This window comes from Fragaria vesca, linkage group LG5, assembly GCF_000184155.1.
Source record: "Fragaria vesca subsp. vesca linkage group LG5, FraVesHawaii_1.0, whole genome shotgun sequence".
In the NCBI taxonomy this organism is placed as follows: domain Eukaryota; kingdom Viridiplantae; phylum Streptophyta; class Magnoliopsida; order Rosales; family Rosaceae; genus Fragaria; species Fragaria vesca.
This window is the reverse complement of record NC_020495.1, coordinates 22,550,548-22,566,989: the sequence shown is the minus strand read 5'-3', so window position 1 is coordinate 22,566,989 and position 16,442 is coordinate 22,550,548. Positions and strand designations below refer to the sequence as shown.

Here is a 16,442-nt window from a genome sequence, read left to right as displayed (position 1 = left end):
AATTCGGCGGACTCGCCGGGGATGGAAAGTGGTCGGGGAAGCTGTTGGAGTCGGCTGGGGTGGAGGCGCGCCCTCGTCGGCGCCGTACGGTGGCGAACAGACGAAAATCCACACCTGAGAAAAATTATATATATATATGCATTTTTTGAGCTCTCTCACAAAGATAGGCCAAAAGAGTATGTATCCTTCTGAGATTTGAGGATAGCTAGCTAGCTCAAAAGTGAGTATATGTTTCTAAGCTATGAGGATAGGTAGCCTGCACTACTTTTGAGCAGTTACACCAAAAGGGTTAAAGCATCAAAGCTCAATTTGGTTCTTGAAGACTGTAATTTAACTAATTATAGCAATGTGATATCTACCATATTGTGAATATTGAAGAGGTAGTTAGCTGTCAACCAACTCATATATATAATCATGTAATGTGATAGTAAAACATAATTTGAAAAAAGGGTAAGAATTAAGTTGTTTTTTGGTGTTTCATTTCCTTTTTATGTGTGTTTTGATTGCTTACCTTTGCTTTAGTAGAAAAATAGAAGCAAGGTTTACCGTTATTTTGGTGACTCAACCGAAATCTTTTTTTTTTTTTTTTTTTTTCTGTTCCTTATTTTACTTAATCTCTTTTATTTTATGTTTACTTCTTGTTTTTTCATGAAAAGAACAGAAACCACATAAACTATAGAAATAGCCCCCAATTAACCTGCAAAGCTCGAGGCCCCTTTTTGTAATCAGAGTCAGCCTGTGTGACCAAAGGAGATTGATTCTGGGATTAATTCCGAGTAATTTTCTAAACCAGACAATTGAAATAGGAATTTTTTGCCACACAAAATAAGTGCTTCACATGGTCTTTTGCTTTCATCTCCTTTATATGGTTCTGTAACTCTTTTCATCGCTCTAGTGAATTCCGAATTTGCACAAACGTGAGCAAACAAATTAACTTCCTTAACAGCCAATGGACTCAAAAGTTGTGCTAAGAAAATTTAGACCAGCCACACCAGGTCTTCAGTTTAAACATGTTCCTGATTGTAGAACCAAACTTATTGAACCATATGAGGAACTCTCAATCTTCCTCCTAATGTAAAGATTTTTAGTTGGATTCAGTGGATGATGTGTTCTTACTAGTCTCCTCTATATGATATGTGTTACTGCTCTGGAAATATTTTACACTATCGGTCCAAATCTTTTCAGTCATGCTTGAGTCACTTGATATATGAATTATCCGATCCTTACATTATCTATTAATAACGAAGAGTATCTACACAAAAGAAATAATGCCATTGATTGTCTAGACGCATGTTGATCATGAATCATGAATTGAATTGGATCATGACTGATTCACTAAGGATTAATGCGTTCTACCCGTACAGAATGTCTAGTGCCACTAAACTGGGAGCTCAATGATCGATCAATATGGTTATACAAAATGTCTATAGATGCAGAAAGTTCAGAAAGACTACAATAATTTAGTGTGTCCAAATCTAAATTTTATTTTATTTAGTGTAAGCTTCAAAGATTTGATGTTGAATGTATGAGTCATTCAACCTTTGAGACACAAAAGGAAGTGAAGCCCCAGTTAAAGTAGCCACTAGGCATGTACAGCAGTACAGGCCTACCTAGAGGCACACAACTACAACCAGCAAGTTATTCAAATAGCCCATCTCATCTAATACACTGAGGACACAAAGTAACAAGTAAACTAGTTGAGTGGTGAGATATCATACCGCATACAACCAGAGCTCTCTGCTGGTAAGATTTCAAATCCTCAAAACACCTCTACTCTGAGGTGATACTCGTTTCAGAGATGAATTAATACTTGTAAACTGATAACTGCACAAGAAATCGAAACTCAATAAAGGAAGTTACAAACTGCATAGAAACAAAGGCATGCCAACAAATAAAAATCAAAGATGATTGCTGTTAATTCCAGTAAACTTTCAAATCCACATCAGATCACTATCCTCGTATTACATCATTACGTACTTTGATCTAAGTTCATTGCTTCAACATGACTGAAGTTTGTGTACATTGCTTCTTTCACCTAGAAGAGATATTCCAAAACAAAATCATTGTCAAGTTATTAACAATATATAGCTACACATCATCTCCGTAGGAAACAAGCTTTGGCAAAATTGTACAGTTTCAGCTTCAAGAAACTGTATCTTAGTCAAAACATGAAGCTTCATCCAGCAATGTTATCTTTTCAAACATATGCTTGAGTTTCTGATGTTGGACCATCTCTTCCAAAATTTTATCCTCTGCGACCACAGCTGGGATTTTCTTGGCAGCTTCCATATCCGAACAAGAAAATACCAATTCCGACAACCGATGCTTCTCAACTTGCCTACTGTGTTTGCCTTCTTCTCTTGCCCCAGCCATGAGGAGATGATAGATGAACACAATTTTCTTCTGTCCCAAACGGTATGCTCGGGATATAGCTTGCCTCTCAACAGATGGATTCCATGTAACATCAAGCAGTACAACTCTTGAAGCTCCAACTAAATTTATTCCTTCGTTACAACCTCTCGTTGAAGCTAATAGTACCTTGGCTTTGCTTGATGGATCATTGAAAGCCTTCACTGATGATTGGCGCTGCTTTTCATCATCTGCTCCATACATATACAGGACCTCATCCCCTTCAGTCCACTGAAACTGAGATTTCAAAAGCTCCTTTAAAAAGGTCAAGGCATTAATATATTGACTGAACACCAAAACTCTTTCATTCATAGCATCACTAAGCCGTATGAGTTCAATCACAAACTTTGCCTTCATCCCAGATTCAGGAGTTGATTTTTTTTCCTTTAACCTCTCCAAATCGACCTGATTAAGGGATTCCCTCATTTCCTTCTCCAGGTTGAGCAAAGCCGAAGGATGAACTGATATTAAAGTCTCATAATGTTCATCTTTAAAGAATGGAAGATCATTTTTCTCTTGAATTCTCGCTGAAATTTCTTTCTGTAACTTGCTTGGCTGTAAAACAACAACTGAGTTCCTCAACCCAGGAAGTGTATCACGTAGTATGGAGCCTCTGTAAACATGCACAATCGGCGCAATTCTAGCTCCTATTTTCTTGGCTTCTTTTGCTTTATCACCATCACCTTTGGCAATGTCATTGGCCAGAGGCATCTGTTGTGCTTTCACTACATTTCTTTTTAGGCTTCGTCCACTGCATGTAGGCATGATCCAGTCTGGCCTTGCCAAGCCAATTGTATTGTACAGCTCATCGAAATTGTTTTGAAAAGGAGTTCCTGAGAGAATAATACGTCTGTGTGTTTTGATATTTGATGAAGCCTTCCACATATGACTCTTATCGTTTCGAGGTGTATGCCCTTCATCAAAGACTACAATACCGGGAAAGTCTAATAGAATATTCCTCATTTTCTTAGCTAGGTCAGCTTTCTTGCCTCCAGAATTATGTGCAGTAGACAGTTTCTCAAAAAGTCTGTAACTGATTCCAAGGATGCTTCTTTCCTTGTTCCAGGAATATAGCTTCAACCAACGACTACCGTCCACACTTTTCACATGCCGCTGACCTCCACCTTGCACCAAAATCGCGAGGGCTGCTTTATTCTCCTTCCCCGATAAACTCTGATTGTTAAGATTGTGAAAGGGTACATCAAAGCCCCATTTCTTAAACTCCTCTTCCCAGGTGAGAAGCATTGTACGAGGAGCAATTATAAGTGGCCTGCATTTTGGGTTAAATCTCATGTATGCCTGAAGAAAGACAATGGTCAGACGTGTCTTCCCTGTTCCAGGTGCATGTGATATTATGCAACCACCCCCACCATCAGCACTACTTGTCTTTTGCAGCTTTTCAAGATGAATGCCACCAGCTATATGACTCCAAATAAATTCAAAACCTTCACACTGATGAGGATACATACTACTTTTAACACCAGGGATTAAGTCCCACACTGTGCCATCAACATGAGCACTGGAAGGAAAGACAGACCCAGATTCATGGCATTGCAGCTCATCAGGAAGAGACCAGTTGTCTTCTTCATAGAATCTCTTGCCAGATCGGCCATAAGGGTTTGGAGCCTGGAATGATCATAACAAAGGTAAAAATCAAATATCTGTTATTTTGAACTAGTAAGTCGACTAGCAATGCAGTAGCCATGTTCAAACTAACAAGCAAGCTCATATTCAAGTACTAAGCACCATATGCTTAGAAGTGAGCCATTATTATGTATTAGATGCCATTCACACATGCATTTTCAGGTTCAGCGTCTTTTCCATTTTTTCTATGTCATGATGTTTTAAGAAATAAGTGTCTTCAGTTATTCTTTTAGAATACTTAAAAAGCATTTAAGCTCCTTAGGAATGACTACTGCATGAATATTCTATAAAGCGGGCTAGGTGGTAAGCTAAAACATTGAAGTTAATATATGAAATGTTTTCCGGCCGGATTGAAGCTCTGGACGGAAAACACCATGATTGATCAAGGTTGGCCAGAAAACTTGTCGCCGGCCAGTCCTGGAAGGAGAGAAGCCGTCGCCGGCGTGAGACGGCGGAGAACGGACGACATCCGCACTTTAAGCCGGAGTGCGGACGTCCGCTTCACATCCATCCTCTATATATATATATATATATATATATTTCTAGTGTGATGCTGGTACTAAATTTCTATCCCTTTCTATATTTTAGTCCTGTTGTTCTGCACTGATAAGCAGAGAATATCAGAATGCCATCCTATGATCCTCCCAACCTAAAATTAACAGAGCATTCTAAAGTATGCAGAAGGGAGGGAAAGAAAAAACAAATAAAGAAAAGAACTGTCAAGTCCAAACATGCTAGACCATCATCAATACACAAAATAAATATCTATAATATAAATATAACCATACGAAACAACAGTTGAAGACTCCAATATGGTCGCAACCTGAACTGACAGTTTGTTGTTATATTCAGTGAAACTTAGCCAAGTAAAAGGGACAGGAATAGAAATACAGCTTTGGTGATTCCAAAGAATCCCAGCTTTATGAGGCAAGCCTTTCACTGTATCTCTGAGGCCTATCTGGATTAACTAATAGTGCCAAACAGAACTAAAGCACTATATTCAGTATAATCACAATAATACAGCACTTCATTCAATGATATTAGCACAAGTAAAAACACCGAGTGCTAGGACGACCAATCTGAACTGAAAGAGGAACGTGAATGCAAATAATTTCAGGACTTACAAATTCTGGTACAATATACTTGATCTCCTGATGCACATGAGGGCAATATTTGCAAATCATCCCAATTTCTTCATCAAGTATAAGATAATGTTCCCCTTGACTACAAAGCATGTGTTGAGTAACTTCCTTAGCTGGAGGTACTGAGTCATTAGTACCAACCTGCCAACCAAACTTCACTTAATTCCATGCAACAAACAAAACAGACCATCTAGTTCATATTTAAGTTGCTAATCACAAGTAACGAATAGCTATATTTATAAAGCATTGTTTATGCAAACCTACCTCACTACAGTCAGTAGAACCAATCTGGGCAGATCTAATAGCAAATTCCATTTCTTCAAAAAGCCTATCTACTTGTTTCTCAAAATGTGACTTCTCTTCTGGAACTATACTTGGCAGCTTACCAAATGAGAACTTCAAAGGAAGAGTTACATTTTCAATGGCATTACCCCCAAAGGAAGCTGAACCTTCTGGGGGTAGTTCTTCATCTTCATAAATCGAATCTGCGAGAATGTTGTAAGCATTGGCAACTCTTTTTTCCCTGGTGCTCTTTTTCTTAGTAAGCTTCCTCGGCCTTTCACTCTTTTCAGATGTTTTGAATGCATCATGCCCATTGATCAGACTAAAAGAATAGGTCTCATCATTGTCACCACTTCGTCTATTGTTGCACTGTGAATTCATTTTAGGACGCTTGTTTCTCTGACTACTACATTGATTTTCATAAACATCCCTCTGATCATCATGGCCACCGGAGGAATGAGTTCCAGACCGTGAACGAGTACGTTGCGCTACACAATTGAACTTTTGACCATCACCATCCCCTCTAATGTTTCTCTTTCTTTTTTGACATATACCAGCTCTTTCTCCCTCTGCCCCACTTCTCTTTGCATCCTCAGTTTCACAATCTGAATTTAGAGGTCTCTCATCATTCGAACAATCACTTGCATAATCATCTGAAGAGATACTTTCAGTATCATCTTCATCATCCTCAATTGAGTACTCATGGAATTCCTCGTCTGAATCAGTACTTCTCATATCACTATCCTTAACACTTTCAGAGTCTCCTCCACCTCCCTGCTTACTTACTGACACTGCCTCATCATCACTGTCGCTAACCAAACTAATGACTTTCACACTTTCTTTGCCACTATCATCCAAATCAGCTACAGAATCGGCTGACAAATCCAATCCCGACCTTGTACGTCCCTCGACACTCCGCCTTTTTCCCACTTCCTCCTCACTTCCCTCTGCAACTCCCTCATCCGAATTGAAACCCTCTGAATCCTCCTCCATGCTATCATCCGAAAGAACTATGTATGCAGACCCCGATTTCTTGAAATCAGTGGGGGCTGAGCTGCCCACTTCCTTCTCCTGCTTCTTCTTTTTCTCATACAACTCCTTGTAAGCTTTGTCATGCCTCTGCCTTGTCCTAGTAGCTATAGGCAAGCTATAGTCAAACATCTTAAAGATCCAACCTTTCCTACCAAACACACAAGCATCACAAAATTAAGCACTTTTACAGTTTTACTTCAAAATCTTACACGATCGTGCAACCCGCAACCACAACAAATCAACCTTCTTTTTTCTTTTTTTTTTGAGAAAAAATCAACCTTTTTTTTACCCCCAAAACCAAAAAGCTTCACACTTTGACACCAAGATCGAGCAATCATGAAACGAACAACCATTCTACTAACAAAATTTAAGAAATTAAACGAAAGATAAAAAGCAAAATCATACCAAAAACCTATAAAACGATCACTGAACACACGTGCAAATCGTTATGGAGAACAAAAAAAGAGAGAGGTGATAGTGATTACCTAAAGCAATGGCGAAGATAAGAAGAAACTGGGGAGGCAAAAAGGGCGGGAATTTGTTTTTGTTTATCGTCTGCCTCTTTCTTTTGTTCTCTGTACGTCTCTGTTCTGACTGCGACTGCCTGAGAATGAGAGTTGAAAAAGCAGAGGAAGCTAACAGTCTTTTTGTCTGTCTGACGGAATTACCCTTTTGCGGCTTTGGGAATCGTGAATGGAAGAGTTGGAATGGGATTGGTTATTGGTAGGGGGAGGTCTAGGAGACCCAGACCAGAGGAAGCAACCTCAAAGCCAATGAGTGCGGGCCCCGATGACCACCGTTGCCACGGTTCAATGGGATTACTAAATATTTAGTAGAATTTAATTTTCTTCTTTTTTCATCTAGGGTTTCATAAGTCTGACAGTTTTAAGGGTCAAGATTAGCCGATGGTGGGGATATACCAAGAGCTAGTGTTAATTTTAAGAAGAACGACATAGAGGCGGGTATTGCCGGCATAGAGAACGTAAATACAATATGTTACGATTTTAAGTGTTACATATTTGGCATATAAACATTGGGAGTCTAACTGACAACAAGTGAACAAATTGGTATTGTTTGACTAGACTAGAAAAGTAAGGAGGTATCGAAGCTTTTGGATGAGGTTAGAAGTATGTTACATTTGGACAATTTTCGGTTCATGTTCATTGTAATCGTTGGTATGTGGGTAGAGAGGAGTATGAGGGCTTGTTGTTCACCATCAAGATCTCTCATGGTTGTAATGGTTGGTTATTATTATATAAAGTTTTACTTTTCTAAAAAAAAAAAAAGAAGTAAATTGAATCAAAACGAATAAGAATTTAGAGAAAAGTATTGATTATCGACTTAATTTAGAGCATTCGTCATATATTGCAATCTAGTATCTTCTCATGTACCCGTTGATAAGATGAAATTGAGCCATAATTGATGTATGATGACCAAATTCGTTGTCATTGGTTTAAGGAATGAGATTTATAAGCGATTGCGAGCAAGGTTACAACCACTATTATGGTTGCCACATCAACCGGTGACCTATAACAAACCTCAAAGTTGAGACATAAACCTCCATTGTCTTGACTAAAATATCATAAAGATAAAAGAACAAAGGTTGGTTATTTTTATATGAATAAAGAAAAAGTTGGTTTTACTCATTAAAAAGGTACAAATGGTGAGCTTCACAGGAAGTTATGATGATGCTTAAACTCTGATATAAAAAATGTCATGTCAATTTTCTGACGTGTGGATCTTTCAGCCATGAAAGCAAAGTTTGTGAATAAGGATTGTTAGCGCTGTCATTATCAGTGGTTGGTAAGGCAACATTTGGAGAAGCGGATTATGAGCTGGCAACGAAATCTAAAACTGGATCGGAGTTGGAGGCTCGTATGGAGCTGAATCTGTGTGCGGCGTCAATTGTGTTAGAGACCCTAACTTTTTTGGCGGGAAAACCTAACGCCCATATGGAGGCGTTGATTGGGCCTATGTAATCAGGCTTGATCTGTTGGGTTTGATTGGACTGACTTAGTTGTTGTTGGGCCTAACATCTTTATTGGGCTTCAATTTAAGAAGTTTTGAGGTTTTGGGGGTGCGGAAACTTCGTGAAGGTGATCAATAAGTGAGTTTGGAAGCTACTTTGCATGGATGTTAGGTCTTTGCAGATGTCGTTTGAAGATGGTCTGGTGGAGGTCCTTGTGCTTGGGGTGGAGAAGGTGTCAAAGAAGAAGGATCGACCTTGTGGCCACCAAAAGAAACCTAAGCCTCCACCTCTTATGGAGAGTGTGGATACATCCCAAGAGGGGTAAGGGACCGCTTCTCGATTGTAAGTGGTAGACTGATAGTTTTCTGACCTTATTTATGTTTGTTGATTGGAAATATTGGTTTGTATCGAATCATTGTGGCGTACACCAATGCAGATTTTAGATGTCAAGATATTAGGTACAAGAGTTTCTGTTTTATGATGTAACAGGGTTAGGAAAGTTTTATTTCTTCGCACTTTTTTCCTTACATTGTTGGATAGTCAATAATGTTGACTGCACTCGGCATTTGATTGATTAGGTTAGGTTTTTTTTTTTTGGTCTAGTGAATAATACGATTGCATTGCATGCATTTTGCACTTTTTTTTTGTTCAGAATAAGTCGTCTGCTTCGATAGCTTTTTGAGCTTCACAATGTATTAGAGCATCTCCAACAGCTTCTTTATTTTCTTGATTTTATCAATTTTAGAGAATATTGGATTGTTTTGTGGTCCAACAGCTTCCCCATCTCATTCCCTAAGATGGGGATGGAGAAGAAAAAGAAGCACTCCTTCCCCAAATTTGCAGCAAAGCCTTCATTCCCCAAATATTTATTATTCACGTGCTCCAACGATAAGAACAAAAATCTAGAATATTTTATTGGGTAATTTATGTTACAATGAAATATATGTATTTTTTTTTGTTATTATTAATAATCTTATAGCATTTTTTATTGTTTTAATAAATGATAAAATATCCAAAATGGAGAAGCTGTTGGAGTTGGAGCATAAAACTTTTAGGGATTTTGGCTTTTGCTTCCCCATTTTAGAGAAATTTTGGAAAGCTGTTGGAGATGCTCTTATGAGGTACCGAATCCCTAACTTGATGAGATGATATCGTCAATCTCATTCATTCATCGAGACTTTACTCATTTCACTAAGAAAAGAAGGTACATACAAATGTCACTTTGCCAAGTAAACATCATCACTTGTGCATATTTAATCCAAGCGAAGATCACAATAGAATCCTAGAAGGAGATGAGGATCATTTGCATATTTAATCAAAGGGAATATCACAATAAAAATCCTATAAGGAGATGAGGATCATTTGCATATTTAATCTAAGTGAATATTACAATAGACTCCTATAAGGAGAATTGCTTGCAACCATGGTGAGATTCAGGGGCAGTTATTCTATGATGATTGCTGGTGAGACCCTAAGAGCATCTCTAACAGAGTTGCTAACTTGAATTTTAGCCAAGTTTATGTATTGAATTGATTACATAATTTGAAGTTATACTTATCATTTTATTCACATTGTCACAATCAAAACCAAATCGGTTATGGATAAAAGAAGTTAAAACCTCGGTCTTTTTTATTTTATTTTATTTTTGATACAAAAACCTCGGTCTTTTGGTAAATAGAGAAATTGACCTTTCTTTTTATATAAAAATAACTAGATTTAAGAAGGAAACCTCTACATCAACCACATTTTACAGCCAATCATGTAATTATTTTAGGGCACATAGAGCTCCCGAATTTTTGGAGCTCCGCATACGAAACCAAAACCTAGGTTTTGGCTTCGTGCAATGAGCAGTGGGCGGTTTCTTCGTCTTTGTCGGCTTTAGGATGATATCTGGTGCAGGATGTGTTGTCAAGTGGGTGTGATTGTAGAGAAGGGTTCAGATGGAAGAAGTTCCTCGAGGTTGGATGACATCAGATTTGGTGTTGGCCGGTTTTCGTGTAGTGCAAGGGATCGGCCTTTAGAGAATTCATCGGCAAAGCAATCGACTTAAGCCGAGAACTGGATCTGAAACCTTCATAGGCGACGATGGAAGGCCGTGCTGATTTTAAGTGTTCTTTGCAACTAATCAGACCTAGATTAGAGCACATGGTTTTGTGGCTCCGTATGGGGAGCGGCGACAACCCATGGGGAGCGGATCTAGAAGGCCACCAGATTAGTTCGGCGGCTGACGGCTTCACCGAGATGCTTCTCCGTTGGTCTGGCTGAATTAGGTGTGAGGAAGGGGAGGAGGGCTACTAGGTCCCAACATATTGGGCTACCTAGTGTGCTTGGTGGGTTGGGCCTATGGGCTACTTCTACTCTATCCTCTCTACCAAGTGGGTTGGCCATGCGATGGGCATTTCGTGGGAGTCACACTTCTACCTATTTGGCTGCTAGATCGAGACTGTTCACCCTGGTCTGATGAGTGGAAACGTACATCAATGGGCCTTAGGCGCAAATTTGTCAAATCAGATGCTTTGATTTAGTGAACGATTAGGTGTAAGGGTTAATTTTATGTATTTCGCTCTCTAGTGTTAGATGTCCACCTTTTTTAGCGTAGTTTTTTAGATTTTCTTTTCAATATTTAGTTGTAGTCGAATAATGAATTATTATAAGCTTGTATGGGCGCTTGCTTCTGCTTGACCTAGCAATATTTGATCGTATGACTTAAAGTTATTCATTTCCCTCAAAAAAAAAAAACCACATTTTACAGCCTCTACATCAACCACAATTTACGTTGGAAAGTGTATCAGCTATTACAAACATACTGTAAGTTGGTTAAACCATCACTACATCAGTCACAACTCACAAAGCTGGCTTCCATGAAAACACGATTGAAGGAATTACATCAAAATGAGAAGCAAGGTGATTCTCCTAGATAAATTGACATTAACCGTCAGTAAGTTTATGACATGCCACTCGCCGATCGCCGGTACAGCACACAATAAACGAAAACATCCGATAAAACGGTACAAAAACGCGTTCTACAGCTGGGTCCTCTCTCCCCGGGTCCCACTCAATTACTAACAAGCGGCTTAAACGGCCGAAATCGTGGGCATAAATTTTTAAACGAACCCGCCCAACCCAAAACATCTCAAAAACAAAAAAAAATCCAAAAAATAAAAAAAAATAAAAGAAAATTTCTCTGTAAATCACGAGGAGCGAGGGAACCCTCACCTCTCTATTCTCTCATCATTATCAATCAATCAATATTATAAACACAAACAAAGATCCTTCCTCAGATTTCCATTTCTCTATTTTCACGCTTCGATTCTGGTCTTCTCCGTCGCTGGCGTAACCCACATTGCTCCGATCCAGTATCTGTTCGGAGCTGCCTGCATTGGATCGGGGAGTATCGTAAGGATCTGAGGTTCGTGATGCTCTGAAGGTTTGTTTGATTTGATTGGTGTTATTGTGTGAAAAGAAGATGGATCCGTTATCGGCAATCAGCGAGGAGCTGGCGGAGATCGACGGCCAAATCGCCGACGTCTTCCGTGCGTTATCGTAAGTCATTGTCTGTGTGTTGATTTGTAGAGATTTGATTGAGGTTGAAGGTTTTAATGGTGGTGAATTTTGTGGCAGAAATGGGTTTCAGAAGCTGGAGAAGATTAAGGACTCGAATAGGCAGAGCCGGCAGCTGGAGGATCTCACTGATAAGATGCGCGACTGTAAGAGGTGGATTTTTGCTCTTCTTTGAATGCTTTTCATAATTTTGGTGGGTTTTCGTGAGCCCAGTGGATTATTGAATCATGAATTGAGTGGTGGTGGTGATAATGATGGGAGTTAAAATGCGATTATGTTAGTATTGGTATTGGTTGGCATAGAATTTAATGAGTTTGATTACTTCCACTTTTGATTAGAGCTTCGTTTGGGATGTTGAAATCTTTGTTCTCATTATATAGGCACGGTTATGTATCGATCTTTGTTATGTGAGTTTGTATTCACTAGGTTTCTGGAATAATGGAGACAAAGCTCCATAGTCAGCAAAGCTTTAATTTGAAGGGCATGCAGGGAGAAATCTTTTTCTTGCCCATCTGATAATTTTATTTCGTTACTCCCTTAACTCTTGATGACCAGCTCTAGGATGAGATAGACTTGGCAAATGGTGATAATTTCTTCAATTCGATTCTTCTTGATTTGAATATGCATTAAAATTAGCTGCCTCTTTCTTTTGAGGTTTTGCTAAGTAGGATTCTAGTGAGCTCTTAGAAGTGGGGGTACTGGAAGTCTATAACATTGGAGTTGAGTCTGAGGTGAAAATCTATGTGCTTCGCCATTATACAGTATCGGAAAATTGGAATAGTTACAAGTTGTAGGTGAGTTTACCGTTTCGGTAACCCTTCTCCACTGTTTGTGAAAGGTAAGAAATTTCGTGTGTTGGAAGCTATTGAACTCATAGAATTAAAACTTACATGGAGACTTATATGCCTCCCATTATACTGGAATTGGGATAAGTATACAATTTGTGGGAAGGTTCTGGTGAAGTTTAACCAAGACACCATTGGTACCTCGTGGCAATTGGGATGGAAACAGTCTGCTCTGCTGTTGTGGTGGGTATGGTTGATTAGTGGAGGTTGGAAGGCCATTAAATGCCTCTTTCTATATAGTATATACTGGAAGTGGAATGTTATGCAGTCTGTGACTACAGTTGTGGTGAAGGTGAACTCTGCATTTGGTCACTGATATGAAGCATGGAAACGGGTAACAGAAATGGTGCAGTTCAATACTAGGAAACAGAAATTTTAAAAAATTATAGGATACAGGTACAAGAAGGATACGGCGAATAAAATTAGATCAATGAGTAAATATATATGTAACTTAAAAGTAAAGGTATCAGAGGAGAGATACACTCCATTATTTGTGATGGGTTAGAGCTGTCTTCTCCATAATTGTCATGATGGCATATGTTGATGGCATATGTTGAATTCTATCTGCTTCTTGCTGGACCTTATAGCTTTCTGCCCATAACGTCAAATTTTTCTTATATGTATCAGTATAGTAATACGGTATACGAGATATCACGTCATTCGAGAAACGTGTTTTGTGGATCTGTAATTTATTACAAATCATATTTGTGACATTTTATTTTGTAGGAACTAGTGGCCATACAATTAACTTTGCTCGTTTGCTTCTTCTGCTTAAACTCCAACCTGTTATAGCCATATCCATCTCTCTGTTTATCTTCCTTTCTTTCGGCATTTAGTTACTGTACTTCCTCTGCTAAGAAGGGTATAACTTTGTTGTTTTCAGACTTATTAAAGAGTTTGACAAGGAAGTCAAGAATATGGAGAGAAGAATTGATCCAGACTCAAGTAGAATGCTGAGTGAGAAAAAGCAGTCAATGGTGGGTCACTAGTTCTTTCTTGATTGTTATTCTTAATTTATTAAAACTGCTTATTTTCTGTATCCATTTTCATTTCAAATTTTTGAAGTTACACTTTGGAATTTTGATGCAGATCAAAGAGTTGAACTCATACGTGGCTTTGAAGAAACAGTAAGTTAACGCAGTGGGAAATTTCATTACTTTATTCATGGATGAGAAAGATTGGGTCTGCGTTTTTTTGGTTGCCTGTACATTGTATCAGTGTGACCTGACTATTTGTTAACCCTGGCTTGACATATATGATATTTTCATTGATGTTTTCATACGTGCATCAAAATCGCTAAGTAAACCAAAATACCTGCAATATGTATATTATTTTTTTTTTCTGTGTCTTGATAATAAGATGATTATGCATCATTCCCACAGTTCCTGAAATTATTGTATTACTTTCATTTGGCTCTGATGCAGTTATGAATGCTTATCCAAGTTGATGATCCTTCATTCTCTGCACTTTAGCATGCACACTTGGGGCAATGGGTTGAGTTACTGTTTATGCAGTATTCTTCTTATATTGCTAGCCTGAACATAGTACTTTTTAACACAAGAAGTTAATATAGGAAACTAATAAATTGATTTGTTGGTTGAAAACGAACCGTCTTTTTGTTCTATAACACTATTGAATAGTCAAGGTATTGGTATGTTTTCAGGCTAAGTTTGATAACGTGACAAATGTTTTAGTACCAATATTAGATGGTACACATCCTCTTGCGTGTATGAATAATATGCAGATGTTGTGCTTGCTGGTACAGATATGCAACAAATCTTGAAAACAAGAAAGCCGATCTCTTTGATGTGCCAGCTAATGAATATGCTGAACAAAATGTGTTGCTAGCCTCAGGTAAGCAAATATATCCTTTTCTGCTAACCTGCAATTAGGCATCATTTACCACAATAATTGCATGAATTCTGGGATACACGAGTCACTATCTACATCTTATACTCATCAGCTGATTAAATATGATTTTAAATATTTCTCAGACACGTGTGTGCACATGCATGTAGATCAGTGTAACAGAAAAAGAACAAGAGTTCCTTTTGTGTAACAGAAATATAGATAGGGTGGGTAAAGACTTGCAGGTTTGAGTCACATCCACTCCCTGGAGGCTGAAGACTTGTGTGCTTCATGCACTACAGTAGACTTAGTACTCTGTAGACCTCTATAGGATGTAAATCGTTTGGTAACATAAACTGAGCCCTTGTCATCAACTTGGAAGTTCATCACATAAATCAGAAGTAAATTTACTTCAGTTTGAGTTACTATACGTAATAGATTCTTGTCAGCATAAGTAACTCTAAACTTTGAGATTCTTGAGACACTTCTTGTTCAATGGACATGGCAGTTGTACTTCTGTAAACACTGAGTGGCAAGGTTCTCAAATTTGTGTGCCTGATACTGATAAAGTAGTTCTTCAATGGCCAAGAATTGATTTCCAGTAAATGTAAAATATTACTGCTTTACATGTATGAACTAGGATGCTTCAAATGAATTGGTTTGGAGTAGTGAGCTTGCTCGCTGTTCACCACATTGATTACATTGTGAATGTATGACTCTTGTCCGATCAAGAAAAGGGCTGTTCGAATTGGTGGAGGGTTAGAGATCAAATTTGGTATAAAAAAGTTTTAAAAAAATGTCATGCACATTACTTTTCTAAGGACATATATAAATCTTTGTGTTGAAAGGAGATCAGATTCTTGCTCTGTAGTCTCTGCTTATAATCATGTTATGTCTACTTTGTGTATTTGCATTGAATTTTAGAAAAAAAAAATTCAGATGACTTCTTTCTGAACATCGTCTTCAAATTTGCAGGTATGACAAATCAGCAACTTATTGATAATGGACATCAAATGATGGATGAGACTGATCAAGCCATTGATAGAGCACAAAAGGTTGTTCATCTTCAATATCTGATTTCATCATTAGACAAACATTTTTCCCTGCTCCCAACTGTTGCTATAACTTAAAGTGATTTCAGGTTGAACTTTCTCTTTCTTTCTCATTATAGGTTGTTCATGAGACTATCAACGTTGGAACAGAGACAGCAGCAACTCTCAAGGCTCAAGTATGTGTTCAACTTGGAAATGAAGAATTGATATCATATTGTTTCGGTTACACTTGAAAGGTTAGTTAACCAAATTTCAAATTCATGGTAGCTAAAGGGTATTCTTTTTTATGTTCAGACTGAACAAATGAGTAGGATTGTTAACGAGCTGGACTCTATCCATTTCTCAATCAAGAAGGCTACTAAGCTGGTGAAGGAAATTGGTAGGCAGGTCAATTTCTGAATATCCACTTGCTTTTTCATACGTTGGGCAAATTTGCTATTTTTTATTTCTCATTGTGATTTCACTTATCCTTCCCCTGTTCTTTTCATAATAGGTTGCAACTGATAGGTGTATTATGGGATTGCTTTTCCTTGTTGTCATTGGAGTCATAGCCACCATCATTGTGAAGGTATGTATAACAGATATATATATATACACAAATGTTATCAGGTGCGGACGTCTGCACTGTGCGGATGTCCCTCCTTTCGCCACCGTACGG

The 16,442-nt window shown here is 38.2% G+C and overlaps 2 protein-coding genes across 2 annotated transcripts in view; one reads left to right on the top strand and one right to left on the bottom strand.

The window, feature by feature from the left end:
* Positions 1–1,920: 1,920 nt before the first annotated feature.
* Positions 1,921–7,095, bottom strand: LOC101294670. The gene is made up of 4 exons (XM_004301672.1): positions 6,995–7,095; positions 5,460–6,657; positions 5,178–5,336; positions 1,921–4,035 (listed from the first exon to the last, which is right to left on the bottom strand). The coding sequence occupies exons 2-4, from the start codon at positions 6,636–6,638 to the stop codon at positions 2,158–2,160; spliced, it is 3,216 nt and encodes a 1,071-aa protein (XP_004301720.1). The 5' UTR covers positions 6,639–6,657; positions 6,995–7,095; the 3' UTR covers positions 1,921–2,157.
* A 4,565-nt stretch (positions 7,096–11,660) lies between these two features.
* The window catches only part of LOC101303038 (novel plant SNARE 11-like), a 5,667-nt gene continuing 885 nt past the window's right edge, over positions 11,661–16,442 (top strand). The window contains exons 1-9 of the mRNA XM_004300253.1: positions 11,661–12,021; positions 12,100–12,192; positions 13,768–13,861; positions 13,974–14,011; positions 14,650–14,738; positions 15,708–15,787; positions 15,904–15,960; positions 16,079–16,171; positions 16,278–16,352. Coding sequence (XP_004300301.1) covers positions 11,945–12,021; positions 12,100–12,192; positions 13,768–13,861; positions 13,974–14,011; positions 14,650–14,738; positions 15,708–15,787; positions 15,904–15,960; positions 16,079–16,171; positions 16,278–16,352 — 696 coding nt within the window. The 5' untranslated portion in view covers positions 11,661–11,944. The remainder of the gene's footprint in view (positions 12,022–12,099; positions 12,193–13,767; positions 13,862–13,973; positions 14,012–14,649; positions 14,739–15,707; positions 15,788–15,903; positions 15,961–16,078; positions 16,172–16,277; positions 16,353–16,442) is intronic.

Coding starts and splice junctions, on each gene's coding strand:
- LOC101294670 (XM_004301672.1), bottom strand. CDS start 6,638: ATGTTTGACTATAGCTTGCCTATAGCTACTAGGACAAGGCAGAGGCAT. Junction 5,337..5,459: donor GTTCTACTGACTGTAGTGAG/GTAGGTTTGCAT, acceptor TTTGGTTGGCAG/GTTGGTACTAATGACTCAGT. Junction 4,036..5,177: donor AGTATATTGTACCAGAATTT/GTAAGTCCTGAA, acceptor TGATCATTCCAG/GCTCCAAACCCTTATGGCCG.